General features: G+C 47.9%; 1 protein-coding gene across 1 annotated transcript in view; it reads left to right on the top strand.

Moving 5' to 3' along the window:
- The first annotated feature begins 2,255 nt into the window (after window positions 1-2,255).
- Window positions 2,256-16,971, top strand: part of LOC131397604 (MHC class I-like protein MILL1) — a 43,127-nt gene continuing 28,411 nt past the window's right edge. The window contains exons 1-3 of the mRNA XM_058530711.1: window positions 2,256-2,676; window positions 7,627-7,890; window positions 8,136-8,417. Of these exons, the coding sequence (XP_058386694.1) occupies window positions 2,586-2,676; window positions 7,627-7,890; window positions 8,136-8,417 (637 nt within the window). The 5' untranslated portion in view covers window positions 2,256-2,585. The remainder of the gene's footprint in view (window positions 2,677-7,626; window positions 7,891-8,135; window positions 8,418-16,971) is intronic.

Below are 16,971 nucleotides of genomic sequence, written 5' to 3'. Positions count from 1 at the left end.
ACTCAATTTTTTTACAACCCATTAGATGTTTGGAAACCACTGCTCTGCCTGCAGCTGTAGGGACAGGAGGCTAAAAGAGCAGAGACGGATGGGGCTGGGCGGGGCGTGTGCTGCCCCCACTCCCCATGGAGAGAACTCAGACATTTAGGACTCTGGCAACTGCACAATTATTTCTGCTACAGCAGCCTCCTGCCTGCTCTCCTGTCTCCTGTCTCCACGCTCCTCACAGCAGACAGACACGGGTCTGTGCCACAAATCTGACTGTAACCCGACTGAAGAGTGAGGCCGCCCAGGTTCTTGGTCACCGTTAGAGTGGATTCAGACACCGACACACCGGGAACAGCAAGCAAGCAAAGATTTAGTAGAAGAAAGGTCAGATACACTCCAAGTGAGGAGCTGGCACTGCCAGAGAGCGCATCAGCCCTGAGTCTTGGGTTAGTTTTATTTTTATTTGGGCTGTTAGAAGGGAATTAGCGTTATCTGGTTATCCGCCAAAAATGGCTATTCCCCCACCCACAAGTGGGGAGGGGGAGTTCTTGATATTCAAGGGGAATCTCCGGAACTGTCATGGCAGTCATCCCCCGTGGAAGGGGGGCTAATGCATGTGGAATTTGTAGTTGAATTAAAGAAAGTTCCATGTCCTCTAGAGGTGTAGAGAAGAAGGCTTTGTATGTGCTGTTTGTGCACCTGTTGTTTTTATCGTCATGGTTGATCGCCTCTGACTCTGGGAGTGGTGTCAGGCAGGTCTCAGTTCCCCTTTATCTGCATCTTGTATGATGCCAGCAAGATGCTCCACTGATGCAGCAAGGTCTCCAACTACGATGCCCTGCTCATGTCTACCCAGCTACCTGTCTCATGACCACTTCCATCTTCTGCTTGTGACCCATCCAGGGCTCCCAGTGCACTGAAGATAAAATCCACAGTCCTCACGGAGGCCCACAAGATGACCGCCCCTACCGCCCCCTCTCCCTGCCTGCCCTCTGCCATCCCAGTGCTCAGCCTCTCTGAAATAGTCACAGTTCTCTCCCATTCTTAAAATCTCACCTCCAGCTAGACACCTCTGACCCCTGTGTATTCCATCCAGCCCTGCTCACTCTAGGTCATCAGTGTCTGGGGCGGCCTGTGTTCTCCACTGGACAGTAAGACTCAGAAAGACAGGGCCTGGGCCTAAGTCACCACATGTCCCCAGCATCATCTAGCCCAGGGCTGAGCACAAAGCAGATGCTCAGGGAATATTGAGTGAATAAATGGATGGATGCATGGATGGATGCATGGATGGATGGATGGATGGATGGATGGATGGATGATGGATGAAAGCACTGTTTTCCACGTGTGTCTGACTGGATGTTTGCATCTTCGCATAGTAACTTCCCAGAATTGCTGCCTGAAGTTCTTTGCAAACCTCTTTCCCTTCCAACTGTCTCCCCCACCCCTGTGTCCTCCTCATGTGATGTTTCTGCACAGCTGTGCCCCGTGGGGCCCCCCTGCTGGGGAAGGGTCGCAGCCTCCCCTTCTGACATGAGATGCATCTCTCTCCTCCCCACCCCATCACCATGAATGTGGCCCTGAGGGACTTGGGGGGTTTCTGGGCCTGGAGGGGTCTGCCCTCAGGGGCGTCCACTTGCTCCTGTCACGTTGGTCTTGAGGCCTGAGGGCTGTGGAGGCCCCTCGAGGCTCACTGTCGGCTTCCCTGGGCTTGCAGGCCCCAGACGCCTTCCCTTCTCACCTGCACAGCGCCCCCTACTGGAGCTCTTTCAGACCCCCCAGAATCCCCTCCCCTGGGGCCCCCCACACACAAACACACTCACCAAGCAACAGCATCTCTGCCACATTCCCTCTGCAGCCTCCTTCCTGACCCCCTGACCTCCACCAGTCCCCAGACCCTCCCTCACAGCAGGATCTTGTCCCAAAGACCCTTTTCCAGGGCCCCCCAGCTGGACCTGGTGATGGTGAGACCCTCCCCCACAGCAGTAGGATCTTGTCCTGGGCGAGACTGCTAGTCCCTCCTCTGCTCACAGCCTGCCTGCCAGGCTCACTTCCCTGGAGGAAAAGCCTCAGCCCTGACTGGGGACCTCCTTAGGGGGCTGAGACCCTCCCACTTCCTTTACCTAGGGGAGAAAGGAGAGGAGGAGGGGCTTAGTCTGAGGGGAGGGGTGGAGGGGTAGGGAGACTCAAGTTCCACAACTGAGCTTGTGGGGAAGGAGCTTCTGAGCTCCACACACAGCAGACCCCATCCTGTTGTGGGACGGGGTCTCTCCTCAGCAGGGGCAGCCACAGCTGGACAGACACAGGGCAGGGACTCAGAAGGGCCCGTGGGTGGGGGCACAGAGACCCTGAACACCCGGGACCAGACAGACTTCAGCCCCTCCACCTCCTCAGCCAGAGGGAATCTGGGACCCTTGAGGCACAGACTTGGGGTCCTGGGCAGAGCTGATAGCGAGGTTGTGTCTTGCGGGCCTCTGGGGCTCGCCTTACACCCAATCAGAGTAAGGTGGGCTGGGCCGTCAGTCTTTAAAAAGATCGAAAACCAACGAGGAAGCTGGAAAGGAGTTCCTTTCAAATTGCTCACCCAGAGCTCTACAGGAATGGGGATGGTTTTCCCCGGGGACCCCAGAGCCCTGAGCCACCTGCTGCTCCTGTTGCTGCTGCTGGAGGAGTCGCGGGGGTTCCCCCCTGGTGAACGCCTGGGCGGCGCTGGGGGATGGGGGGAGTCTGGGTGCGGATGGGGGACCGGGCTTCGTGTGGGGCTGGAGGGAGGAGAGGGGACGTTAGGACTTGGTGGAGGGCGCGCTTGCAGGGGGCTCTACCGAAGGGGGCAGGAGTGTTTGAGGGGCGCTGTGGCGGGGAGAGGGGATGTGGGGAGGTTCTGGCGGATGTCCACAGGGTGGCAGTGTGGGCTCCGTGGGAAGGAGGGTCCGCAGGGGGCAGGTGAGTGTCTGGGGTCTGGGAGGAGGCGGTGAGTGTTTGTAGGACCCAGATTAGCGGGCAAGGAGGACGGTAAATGTTCCCCGGAGACACGTGGAGAGGGGGGCGGTGAGTGACCGAGGTATTCCGTGGGGGGGCGATGTCTGGATGGGGTGTCCGCAGGGAGCCAGGTGAGTGCCTGGGGGCCGTGGTGGGGGACGGTGAGGGTCTCTGGGGATGGCAGGGAGGCAGGTGAGGGTCTGGAGGAGGCAGTGTGGGGGCGGGAAGTGTGGGGAGGGGCTGCGATGAAACTAGCAGTGAGTGAGGGAAGTAGCAAGGAGCATGTGGGTGGCCATGGAAGGGGATGGGGAATGTCTGTGTGTGGTCCTCGTCAAGAGGGAAGGAGATCAGCAGGGAAGCTCGTATTTGGGAGCCATGGGTGAGGATGGTGAGTATCTGGGGTCCTGGAAGGGAGCCGGTGTTTGAGGGGCTGCAGTATGGGGGTGGTAAAGGTCTGGGGAGGTGGACCGGCAGGGAGGCAGGTGTAGGTCTTGGGGGGCATCAGGTTGGTGCTGTCCTTATGAAACACAGCTAGGGTGCTCTTGATGTCTAACCAAGTGGGCTTGCCTCCTGGTGAGTTAAATAAGACGACACCAGTGGAAGTTGTCTCACAAAGTACAGTGTATTTGCAGCAAATGGGCGGCCAAGAGGAATCATTTCCAAAGTCATGGCGTCCCTGAACAAAGGGAAGCAGGAACTTTTATTTCAGTTGGGGAAAGAACATTCAAAAGGGAGAGGCGGGTATTCATTTGCACAGGCTCAGCTGGAGAATATGCTTCCACATATTGAGGCCTAAGCTCCTCCTGGAGAGATCTTTGCATTAAAAATAAGGCTAAGGTCTTGTGTAGCTCTGTGGTAAAGCTTGGTCAGATTCAGATCTCTCTTGAGTTTCTCGCTGGTCAGTTTCAGGATAGTTGGTGGTTCCCTCTGGAGTGGCATAGCAGTTAAGTGGTTACATCTCCTAAACCTACAAAACAGGGGCCCGCCAGGTGCTGTGCTGTAGCGGTTAAGGTGGCAGGCTCTGCTTCAGCCGCCTGAGGTTGGCAGGTTCAGATCCCGGGTTGCGCAACAATGCACCGCTCCTCAAGCCAAGCTGTGGTGGAGTCCCATATTAAAGTAGAGGAAGACGGGCACAGATGTGAGCTAGGGCCAGTCTTCCTCAGCAAAAAGAGGAGGATTGGCACAGATTTTAGCTCAGGGCTAATCTTCCTCCCCACTCAAAAGAGGAAAAGAAACAACTTGGAAAAACAGTTAATTTCTTCCAAACCCACCTTTGAGTTTCTAGAGGTGCCTGGTGGGTGACACTCTCTCATGTTCCATCTTCTGCTACAGTCTGTATAACACTATTGTTTTAATCTTAAACGTTTTTTGGAATTAACCAATGAAGCCCTCTGGGCCTGGAGTTTTCTTGCTGGCAAATATTTAATCATGGCCTTAATTTCTTAACATTTAAGGGACTATTGACTTTTTCTTCTTATATCAGCTTTGGTAAAATTAATTTATTTTTGAGAAATTTGTCCATTTTTATTGTGTGTAATTTTCTACTTCATTGATTTCTCCTTTTATCTTTAGTGTTTCTTTTGACTTTTGTTATGTATTTTATGTTCTTTTTCTAATGTCTTGAGGTCGAAGCTGAGAGGGTTCACTATTTAGTCTCTTTTTCTCTAATATCTGCATTTAAGCCTGTTAATTGTTCTCCAGTCACTACTTCAGCTGCCCTCCCAAGGTGTGATGTGGATTGTTTTCATTTTTGTAATTTCGCTTATGATTTCTTCTTTGACCCATGGACTAGATCAAGTGTGCAGGTTAATTTCCAAGCAATTGGGGGTTTTCTAGATATCTTTTTTGAAAATTGTTTCTAGCTTATTCCCACAATGGTCATATAACATATTCTGAATGGTTTCAATTGCTTGACGCTTGTTAAATCATTCTTCTTGTCTCAGTGTGTGGCTGATTTTGGCAAACGTCCCCTGTGCACATAGAAAATGTTGTCTGTCCCGTGTGCATCAACTCTGTCAGGTTAATTCTGTGGTTCAGACTGGGTACCTTATGGATTTTATGTCTGCTTGTTCTCTGGTTATGGCGGGAGAGGTGTTAACATCTCTCAAAGTGTTTTGGATCTGTCTCTCCTTTTAGTTTTGCTAATTTTGCTTTATGTATTCTAAAGCTATGTAATTGGAAACATACAGATTTATGATGGTGAAATCTCCCATTGCATTGGCCTCTCTTTACTCCCCAAATGCTTTTTGTCTTAAAACCTGATCTGATGTTGGCAGAGCGATGCCAGCCTTCTTCTAGTTAGAGCTTACGTTTATATCATTTTTCCATCCTTTCCATTACAGTCTTTTGATGTCTTTGTGTGACTGTTATAAGCAACATAATTTGATTTTGTGATTTTTTTCTTTTAATTGTGTCTGATGACTTGATTCTTTTACATGGAGTTTTTGGTACACTCACATTAATGTAATTACTGTTATGTTTGGGTTTATATCTATCATCTCGCTCTATATCTTCTATTCAGCTAATCTATTTGTTCCTTTTTTTCTCCTTTTCTTTCCTTCTTTTGGTTATCTAGCTTTTTCAAAACTCCATTTTTTTCTTCTATTAATTTGTTAATTGTACATCTCTTACTCTTCTCACAGTGGTAGTTTTAGAGAATATAGTATGTATTAGTATTGTAGTCAAGTACTAATTATGACTTTTAAGAATTCCTAGATATTGCTAGACCTTTAATCTCCGTTTCCCACCACCCCAAACTCTCGCATTATTGTTGTCATAAACTTTATTTTATTTATTTATTTTTTTTGTGAGGAAGATCGGCCCTGAGCTGACATCTGCAAATCCTTCTCTTTTTGCTGAGGAAGACTGGCCCTGGGCTAACATCCGTGCCGATCTTCCTCTACTTTATACAGGACGCCGCCACAGAATGGCTTGCCAAGCAGTGCATCGATGCACGCCCGGGCTTGGACCGGGCGAACCCCAGGCCGCTGCAACGGAGCGCTCGCACTTAACGGGTTGCACCACGGGGCCAGCCCTGTTGTCATAAACTTTAGTTGTACATACACTTTAAATTCCACAGAACATGAAAATGATGGTTCTACTCCTTCAATATTCATCGGAAATACTCACACAGTTGTTCTTTGGGGTTTCTGCCTGCGTTTGCTTCTTTCATTCTGGGATAACATCTCCTCTGCCTGAAGAGCTCCCATTGGCTTTTCCTTTAGTGCAGACCTGATAGCAGCGACTATGCACATTTTTTTTTCTTAAACCATCTTTATTTTGACTTCCTTCCAGTATAGTATTTTTCCTGGCTATAGATTTGTAAGGTAGTGATGATTTTCTTTCAGCACTTGGAAGATGTCATTTCACTGTGTTCTGCTTTCCGTCATTTCTGTTGAGAAGTCAGCTCTCACGTTCTTATAAAACGCTCCCTAAAATTAATATGTCTTATTTTCGTTGGGTGTTTTTATTTCCAATGTTTCTCTCTGTCTCAGCTGTTCAGTATTTTGGCCATGATGTTCTCAGGGGGCTTTGTTTCTGTTTATCCTGCCTAAAACTTAGAGCCTCCTGAACCTATATTGATGTTTTGCATGTTCTGGACAATTCTTGGCTATTATCTCTTTGAATAATGCCAGCGTTGCATTTTCTCTCTTCTCTCCTGAAACTCCAAGTGATACAGATGAGAGGGTCGCACATGTCACTTATGCTTAGCTTTCCCTTTTTCTCCTGTCATATTTCTCTAAGCTTCTCTTTAAGTATATTCCATTTTCCTGTCCTCCAGCTCACTAATCCTGTTTTTCTCTGTCTAATCTGCTGCAGATCCCATCCAGTGAGTTCAAAACTTCAGATATTATGTATTTCATTTCTAGAATTCCCATTTTATCTTTATACATTTCCGTTCTCTGGTGAAATCCTCGTTCCTTTCAAATATGTTTCCCATTTTCTTAAACATATTAATATTAAAATTTTTTCTGCTAATACCAACGTTGGGATCATTTGCAGGTTGGCTCGAATTCTCTGGGATCTTCTATATTTCTTGATTACCAGTCTTGCCTTCCTGCCTCTTTGGAGATCAACAAATGCACGTTGAATCTTGCACGTTACCTACCATACACCAGTTTGGCTTCAGTTGATGTTATTTTCCACCCAGAAAGGTTTATTCTTTTCTTCGGTTCAACAGATGATACAAGGGCCTTATCGCCTCAATTCAATCAGGATCAACCTGGGTCAGTGGAAGATCATAGTTCTAGTAGGATTCTGTAATCAGCGTGTGACCTTCAGAGGTTTCAGTTGAGAACCTGGCAGTTCTGTTCTTGGTCCTTGAAAGACTGTGGGAGATTTCTGTTCTGCCTTTTCGAGTTTCCCAGTCTCCCGCCCTGTGCAGCTGTGATCTCAGTCATTTCTGCTTCTCTCTCTGCCCAAATATACTCCTGCCTTCTCTTCCACGTCTTAACGCCTCTCTAATCTCTTTCCACCCTAATCTTTTTGCCTGACCCTCTCTTCCTCTCATCCTGTCCATCACAAAACACTCTGCTTGTTTCCTCGCATTCACCTCTGGGATGCGTCAGGACAGAATAGCCTGATTTAAAAGACTCAAGACAGAGGCAGCTGTTAGAAACCTTGAATTGGCCGGCGAATCACTCACATGTCCTCCTCCCTCAGGAACCCACACTCTCCGCTATGACCTCATGGCCCTGTCCCTGGACAGGCCTGGGAAGCACCAGTTCCTGGCCCTGGGGTACTTTGATGATGAGCTCTTCCTGCACTATGATGGCGAGAGCCAGATGGCAGAGCCCCGGGGTCTAGGGATCAAGATGGACCTGGGAGCTGAGACCTGGGAGAGAGAAACGAAAGACCTGAAGGAGAAGGAGTGGCAGCTCAGACAGATGCTGACAGAGATCATGGGCCAGCAGGGCCAGGGCTCAGGTGAGTGGGGTCAGAGCCAGGGGCACGTGGATCTGAGTCTGGTCCCTTCTCTGTTTATCCTGCAGCTGGGGGTGGGGCGGGCACAGCAAGGCTGGAATTGCACAGAGAGGTGAGGCCCCCCTGAGACTGCACCAGGTTCCTCACATTTGCGTGGAGGAGACAACATACCCCTCTGGGCTGGAGTCCTGTTGGGTGGAGACGTTCTGGGACAGTGAGGTGACAGTTCGCTGCCTGGGGTGGGCCAGGCCATCACTCCCTCCAGGCCACATTGGGCTGTGAGCTCCAGGGAGACCTGAGTGTTAGAGGCTTCTGGCGCTTGGGCTACAACGGGCAAGATCAGGACTTCCTCACCTTCGACTCAGAGACCCTCCCATGGACAGTGGCCACACCCTCAGCCCCGCACATCAAGAAGCTCTGGGAGACCCAAGGCCCCAGGGCTTATCTGGTTAAGACTTTCCTGCATGTGACTTGTCCTGCACAACTCTGGAGATACCTGGCCTCTTGGAGGGGCCTCCTGGAGAATACAGGTACTGACCTGGGCGGGAAGGTCCACCCACTGAGTCTGTCCCTGGTTCCCACAAGGAAGAGAACTTGTCTCTTATTCTCTGAGTGGCTTTCCTGCCCTGGCCTTAGGTTAGGTGCTGAGTTCTGACTGAATTGTCGGAGGGGCACACCCATGTGGGTAGGTGAGGGGTCTCCTCTGGACCCATTGCTGGTCCATCAGCTGGAGAAGTGGATAGTCCCAGGATGTGGGCCTAGATCTCAGGCCTCAGGCCCCAGGCAGGCAGTACAGGGAAACCTTTTCTCTCCTTTTTTTCTCCTCGTTCTCTGGGATTTTGGCTTTGAGGGGGGAAGACATCTAGGTTTCAAGTCCTTGGTGGAGGCCCTAAGATGAGGCCAGTCTGGCTGGGAGCCAAGAAGAACAGCATATTCCAGCTCTGGAGCAAGGATCACATATTCAAACCCAAATCACCCAAAATCTTATTACCAGGGTCATTCCACTTTTGTTCTACTTTGACTTTTAGAAAAGTCCAGCTGTAAGTTACCTCCTCCTCTAAGCCTGTGACAAAATGAAAAGAAAGAGTAGATGCTGGTGTGTGTCGGTGTCTTGTGGGGGATGGGTGGTGTATGAAAATACCTATAATCAACCAGAGGTTCCCAGAGGAATGTAAGGCCCAGGACAAAAAAATTCGGCTGCAGGGCCAGCTGGCCATCCTTGTGGACAGTCCCTCCATCCCTCTGGAGCATGTGGAGCTGATTCTGTTGGGGAGGAAGGAGGTACATCACCGAGGCTGGATTCTCACTCCCTGTAGAGCAGAGCAGCCCCTTTGTCCCATCAGTGCCTACAAATTCTTCAAAACTGTGTGCCGAGCATCTTCAAGTGGATCCGATGGCCCCTGAGAGCAGGGAGTTCGTCTCCTCTCAGGCTCTCCAGGTGGGCGAGGGCCTGACCCCCTCGGAGGGTCCTGGGGCTGTTGGAGCAGTGTGGGGTCCTCCCACAGTCCTCTCTGCACTGGGGATGTAGCCCCCCTGGAGGGGTGGCTGGGGTCGAACGTGCACAGATCGTTTCTAAGGGCTGGCTAGTTCCTGCTCTTGGGTGCCCTGCAGTGGAAGGAGGGAGCGTCTTGGCCTCACTGAACTCTGCTCTGTCTCCGCCCAGATCCCCCGTCAGTGACTGTGACCTGCAGTAAGAACCTGGTGGGCCAGGTCATCCTGAGGTGCAGGGCTTTTAGCTTCTATCCTCGGGGTACCACCCTGACCTGGCTTCGGGATGGGGAGCCCATGCACCAGGGCACCTTTGGGCCTGGGACCAATGTGCCCAGTGGGGACGGGACCTACCAGACCTGGGTGGCCACTCGGATCCTTCCTGGAGAGGAGCAGAGGTTCGCCTGCCACGTGGGACACTGCGGGCTGAACACCACGGTCCCTGCAGTCTCTGGTGAGGACCTAGGGGAGCCCTTGGGGTCCAGGGAGCTGGAGGCAGAGTTGGTGTGGGATCCTCGTATGAAAAAGGGCCACTGCGTATAATTAAAGCCCATTTCATGGTGACCTCCAGGCACTCAAGGTCAGAGGGCTTCCTGTGCAGTTGCTCCTGTTGCGGCTCTTCTCGCTGTGTCCACTGTCCCTGCTGTGCTGTATTTGGTGGTGGTAGAAGCCTAGACAAGGAAGCACACAGAGGATGTGAGAGCCCAGGGGAGAAGCACATGGGACAGTGAGGAGGACGGATCTGATTCTTCTCTGGGTCGTGAGTGGAGACAGCTCTCTTCTGTTAAAAACAAGGCAACAGGCCACAAACAGAGTCTCTTATGCTAATCCCCACATTCACCAAAGCAAGATTTCACTCAGTGACAGTTTCAGCTCTCCCAGAAATGGAATCTTAAACCCATCAACCAGGAATCTGATCAGCACTAGTCAGGTCATCTGCCTGATAGACCCCGGCCGCACCCTAAAAGAAGACGACCTTGCAATACCCAAGCTGCCTTTTTGCCTAACATAACTTCCATGTTCCTGCTCCCTTTTACCTAAAAATCTCTTGCCTTGGACAACTCGTCAGAGCTCCTTTCTATCTTCCAGGCTGAATGCTGCCCGGTTTATGAATCGTTGAATGAAGCCAGTAAGATCTTTAAAATTTACTCAATTGGATGTTGTTTTTTTAACATTTCTTACCCAGGAACAGGAAAAGAATAGACAAGCCATCTTCCTGCTTACAGGATGAAGGGACGAGGTGTCTATTATGAAAACTGAAAAAAAAAAAAACAAAAAAACGATAAAGACTCAACCAGAGGCCGGCCCCGTGGCTTAGCGGTTAAGTGCCTGCGCCCCACTACTGGCGACCTCGGTTCGGATCCTGGGCGCGCACCAACGCACCACTTGTCCAGCCATGCTGAGGCCGCGTCCCACATACAGCAACTAGAAGGATGTGCAGCTATGATAAACAACTATCTACTGGGGTTTGGGGAGAAAAAGGATGAGGACTGGCAATAGATGTTAGCTCAAGGCCGGTCTTCCTCAGCAAAAAGAGGAGGATTGGCGTGGATGTTAGCTCAGGGCTGATCTTCTTCACAAATACAAAACAAAAAAAAAGACTCAACCATTCATCCTGCCTTTCAAATTCACATAAGAACTCGACCTCAGGATGTTCACTTAGTTAAGAAAGAGAGGGGTTTTTTTGTATAGAAGTAGTCCAAATAATAAAGATAGAAAAACAAAGACATAATTACATTATTACTACTTTGTGAGCCTAGTGAATGAATGGATCTCTGCAGTAACCATCAAGGGCGGCCACATGGCCTCTGGAGAGACGGCTGGATGTTGTGCGCCTCCTGGTGGAAGGACAGAGTACTAGCCCTGATGTCACTCCATCATCGATTTACTGGAACAGGAGGCAATTGACTAAAAACAGAGAATCAAGTTGAACCACATGGTGGACAGGTCCTCGGCAAGGCACAGTCTTTGTGGCAAACTACAGGACACACCACCTTGTTCCATCTTGAAATAAACTGTCAGGAAACACACAAACAAAAATGATGGAGAGGGAATCGATATGAAGCTGGAAACCTGCGGGTTACTGCAATATTCAATAGGATTACCTTTCCACCTTGTTATGAAAAGAAGTTTTAATCTTGTCAATTCTCTGTTTTCTTTTTTAACCTGAGGGGTGACTCAAGGGTCACAAGGATTTATTAGCTTGTTTTACAGAAGAAGGAGAATGCCTTCAAGAAAGTTACCACCACCAAATAACCAGCCCCCAGCTGCCCTTGATGTCCAGAAGTCAGATTGCCCAGGGGTTCATCCGGAGTGACCCCTTTGTTTCTCTGAATCTCTTCCTGCCAAGCCCCTTAGCTCCATAAAACCCCCTGCTGCTTTTTTCTCTTGTTAAGGCAGATTTGAGAGAACCTATCCTCTCACCTTCTCATTTTGGCTGATTTGAATAAACCTTCCTCCATCTCCAGACACTGATTTCTCAGTGACTGGCTTACTGTACATCTGGCAAACAAACGAGATTAAAGGGTTGCTATCAATTTTGATGAGCCAGCCCTGATTCTTGTGCCCATGGCTGGCTGGCCCCAGCAAGGGTTAAAGCAAACAGTGGTCCCCAGAAGCTGCCCAGGCTTCTTTCCCCAGGGGCCTTCCCCTGCTGCTCCTTCCTTTCTGCTGGTGTCAGGCACTCTCAGCGAAATGCTTGCTTGGAGTGAAGAAATGCATTGGACTTGGGTCTACTTTTGGTTTTGCATTTGTCAGGAGTCAGATTTTATCTTCGTGTGGGTGCATTTGTCTTGTGTGTAGTCAGCTACAGGGAACACTAAATCTATCCCCACCTCTAGCACCCTGGGTGACATTCTTCAAAATAGGGCAACCTTAGCTACGAGCCCATGAAAAAGGAAACAGATGATATTCTTTTATAGCATCACATGGCCACAATATTCTTTAGACTCTAGAGAAAAATGCCAGATGATGGATCATTAAATCTGAAAAACTTCTAAATTGGGAAAATTTTTAGAGAGCTCTCATCATAATTGTTTTATGGGTAGCTATGAAAAGACCAAGTTAAAAAGGATACAAAAAACTAATGACTAGCCTTATGACTCTGACTCAGGCTGTAATTAAATTGAAAAAATGTAAAAGTACAAGTGTTGATAAGATTGTAAAGGTTGGAATGTTTGAGCTAATTTTCTATAAAGAGGTTATATTAACTTTGCTTGAGGGTGTTTTGAAAATGGTCTGACTGGGAATGCCTCTCCTACCCAATATTATAAGATTTGTTGATGAAGTCCTAATGAAAACTATGATTGGAGGTGTAAGAGTTGATGGAATTAAGTGATTACAGCTCTTTTGCATGATTGTATTATGAATTGTATTGTGGGGATAGACATTGTGTCTCACTGTGGGAAACATCCCCCAGTACTGATATTGTAAAACAGGATATAAATCTGCCCTTCAGACAATGTTAATTAAACACACTAAAGGAAGTCAATAGGGTTGCCTGAGCCCATACAGTGTGGGATATTTTTCTACCTCCAGATGGTGTAGCCAAAATTAAGAGCTCTGTTTAACTGGTTTAGAGTAAGTGATCTTTGGTAAATGAAAGCTTGTTTGTTGGTTTGATTGAAATAGGCATGTCCTCATTTTCAGAGAGAATCATCCAAAGGACTCTGACACTTACTCTAGAATACAAGTTTCTGATGAACTTTCAGATCATAACACTGAACTGGCTGAGAAATTATAGAACTCTAAAGGAGAAACTGATGACTTCATGAAACTGGTAACAAAAGATAAAGAGTTGATTACTTGGGACTAAAAGAACTGATGAAGATGATTATAATTTTTATGATTTTTTCATTTGGAATATTGCTGATTTTTTAATGTTTTGTTTTTTCAGATTCAAGAAAAGCTTTTTCTCTTTTCTCTTAAGCTAACTATGTCTTATAACAGTTTGCAAATTATATCTTTCTAAGCAGAATTGAAACACTTATCTTTTTCTCCGTACCTGATCCCTCCAGAGTTTAGAAACTCTTACTGAGTGAATATTCTTATTCTCATGGCAATATAGTTATTTGCATAAGTTTAATAAGAATCTGTTCTCCTTATAATAGGACACAATTGGAAACATTGGTTATATTACCAAAGCTTTGACTGGAATGTCATGTTTGAGAGAAACATGCATAGACTCAGATATGACCAGATGGCTAAGGGAAAAAGATTGAATTTATGAAATAAAAGCACTTGGAAGTATTGGCCTGGTACCTTGCCTACAGGGTTCCCAGCAACCTTACGAGGTGAGCAAAGAAGGTCACTTCCCTGGCAGGTGCAAAGAACGTCGGGATATTTTGGGGAATCTCAAGAGAAGAGAGGAATTCACTCAAATCTGTAGGTTTTGCAGAGGGAGTCTGATAACAAGCCGTTGCCTTGGCTTTCCTGGCCTTGAGAGGGCTTTAAAGTTCAATCTGAGATTCCTTATAAAAAGTTGCAGCAAAGTAGATTCAAAAGAATCTATATGATCAGTTGCTATTCTTGCTGTACTTATGTAAATAATTGGGCCAAGCCAACCAATTAGTCTCAATTTGGCTATCTTTGGTTAAAAAAAAGAGTGTGATTTTTAACGAGAAGAATCATGTTTCAGTAGAAACTATAATACACACTTGTGGATATTAGATTCTAGTTCTGTAAATTGTGCTTGAAGTTTTTGTTTTCTGTCAGTGACGTGGCTATTATGCTTTCTTGTTGACTTTGACCCCCAAGCCTGGAAGAACGATTGGTTGACTGCAATGTCTCAGATGTTGCCAAAAGCAAGTAATCAAACTAGAGGTTGGCTATGTCTTTGGGATGTGAGTCCACCATCTTCCAATTTTGCTGGCTAATCCAATAAATCCTTTTCTTGACAACTGACTTGTTTGCAGTTGATTGGATGGAGGGTTGTGGTGAGCAGAACGAGCCCTTGTCAGTTACAGCAGGAGCCTTGGGCAAGAAGAGTAACTGGACACAAAGAGTCTTGGACATCAAGCCTGGGACATAAAGCCATAGAGCATCCACTTGGGGAAGTCTAATCTAGGATGAGATGATGGTCTGACACCATCCTGGGGTGTCCCAGCTGTAGGTCAGTGAAGCAGGCAGCAGGGTTAAGGTTTTGTCAGCAAGGTGTGGTGACGTGAGGGGGGACGGTAGTAGAGTTTCCTGTGAGGTGAGTGGAGACACAGAGAAGTGCTGTGTGTTCTCATGAAGCAGTCAGTCTGTCCAGCATGAGGAACATGTCTATCCAGCGATGACCCAACACCAAGGCAGAGGTGGCTTGGAAAAGTTTGGCAGTTGCAGCCGCGGCTCCCATGTAAGAAGGACATGCCTGAGTTCCAGGGTGCAGGGTTATCCTAAACACCCTGTAGGTCTCCGGTGTTTGGGGGATAGTCTTCCAAGGGCATGACCCTCTGGTTCATGCACAAAGAGAAAGGTAGGAGGGAATTGGGAAGTCCATGTGTGGGGGGTGAAAGTAGAGAGCCCTGAAGGTTCTGGAAAGCTTGTTTGGATGGGGGATTCTAGACTCCTGGGTCTGGAAATGACTCCCTAGTCATGGTATAAAGGGGTGAAGCAATCCTAGAGAAACTAGGTATCCACATCCTACAATACCCCACAGGACACCCAAATCCTCTCAACTGTCATATTGTCTCCAGAAGAGGAAAGTGCTGGATGCTGGAAGGTTGTCTGTGGAGACAGTTTTTCCTGCAGCCAGGTCATCATGACCAAGATGTAGGTCACACCAAAAGAGTGGTTGACCTTTGTCTTTAGCCACCTTGTGGCCCTTTTTGGTGCTGCCTCCAGAATGTCCTGAGTGTCCAGAAGGGAGCTGGCCCAACTGTCAGGACTTCAGAGGGGATGATCCCCAGATTGGATTAAGGTGGAATTTCCAGGGAGTTTCCAGTTTCTCAAATGTGCATTTAGGGTGAGCCAGAAGCGTACAGTGCCCTCAGTGAATGCTTGGGGCATGAAGTCCAGGGATATTGCTGATTGTCCCAGGTGAAGGCAGACAGAAACTGGGAAAGAGGCCTTACCCTTCTTGATGATTCCATTTCAAAAGAATGGCTCTTAGGTCCTTGACACAGATGCTTCTGAGTTGCAGACGACACATATTCACCATGACAAGCCCTTTTTCAGAAATACCCTTAGAATGGAGGTCAGAAGCCCCTCATCAGGTATTGGCTACAACAAAGAGTCAATGTTCCTGGCAGCGTGGAGCTTTGTCAGGCTGGCATTTGAATGGAGGAGGGGGGTTGGGGTCATCCAAGGACACAGCCTTCTGCTCTAGAAGCCAGGCTAGAGTTTGGTCAAGTCTCCTGATGCAGGGGTTTGGATGGAGCGGTGATGTTCTTGTGTCACTGCTGCACTGATGCCCTTGGTTTCTGATTGTCAACCACTCTTGGAAAGAAGACGGTTATTTATGTCACCCTATATCTCCCTTTCACAATACCTCTCCTGCTCTCAGTGTCTCTCAACTTCAAGCCATCTGTCCCCTGTCATATGGTCTCCCCATGTCACTCTGATCTCCCCCTGCCTTGGCCTCTCTCTGATGTCCTCCATCACTGCTCTGTGCCTCTGCCTGAGGTCAGGTTCTTCTCTCCCTTTTCCCAGGGAAGGGGCTACAGGCTGAGCTCTTTATGGGCCCCTGTCGCAGTCCCTCCCTTTCCCTGTTTCTCCATCTTTCCCTCTGTGTTGCATCTCCTCTCCCATTCTCCAGTATTTGTTTTTTTGAATTTTAATTTATTGTGTTAAGAACACTTATCATGAAACCTACCCTTGTAATAAATTTTTAAGTGTCCAATATAGTCTTGTGAACTCTAGTTACAGTGTTGTCAGCAGATCTCCAGAAGTTAGCACGCTTCTAGATGAACTGAAACTTTATGCCCGTTGATTAGGAACTCCCCATTTCCCCCTCCCCTCAGCCCCTGGCGACCACTGTTTCATCCTTTGGTTCTCTGAATTGGACTCTTTTAGATACCTCATCTGGGTAGAATCCTGCCATGTTTGTCCTTCTGTGATGGGCCGATTTCACTTAGCACAGTGTCCCCGAGGTTCATCCATTTCATTGAGCCATGCAGAATTCCCTCCTTTTTTAAACCGAATAACATTCCACTGTGTGTCTACATCACATTGTCAGTATCCATTCATCTCTACCTGGACAAACAGGTTGTGTCCAAATCTTGACTCTTGTGAATGGTGTGTAATGAACATGGGAGTGTTAATATCTCATCGAAATTCTCATTTCACTTCTTTTGGACAAACCCCTGATGTGGGACTGCTTGATCATCTGGTTGAATGTTGTGAGGAACCGACATACTGTTTTCTATTCTGGCACCTTCTCTCTCTCCTCTAGAGCATCTATTCCTGACCCTTCCCCTGCCCTGTCCCCCCCCCTTTTTAAAATTTTTTTTCACTAAAAGTTACCTTTTAAGAGCAGTTTTAGGTTAACAGCAAAATTGAGGGGAGGTACTGCATTTCCCATACCTCACAACCCACAGAGGCAGAGCCTGCCCCGTTTTCCAAATCCCCCTCCAGAGTGGTCATTTGTTACAACTCGAGAACCTACCCTGACAC

The sequence above is a fragment of the Diceros bicornis genome, chromosome 34 (assembly GCF_020826845.1).
Source record: "Diceros bicornis minor isolate mBicDic1 chromosome 34, mDicBic1.mat.cur, whole genome shotgun sequence".
Taxonomy (NCBI): Eukaryota; Metazoa; Chordata; class Mammalia; order Perissodactyla; family Rhinocerotidae; genus Diceros; species Diceros bicornis.
Note: the sequence above shows the minus strand (reverse complement) of the source record. Positions and strands in the feature narration are given on the sequence as shown.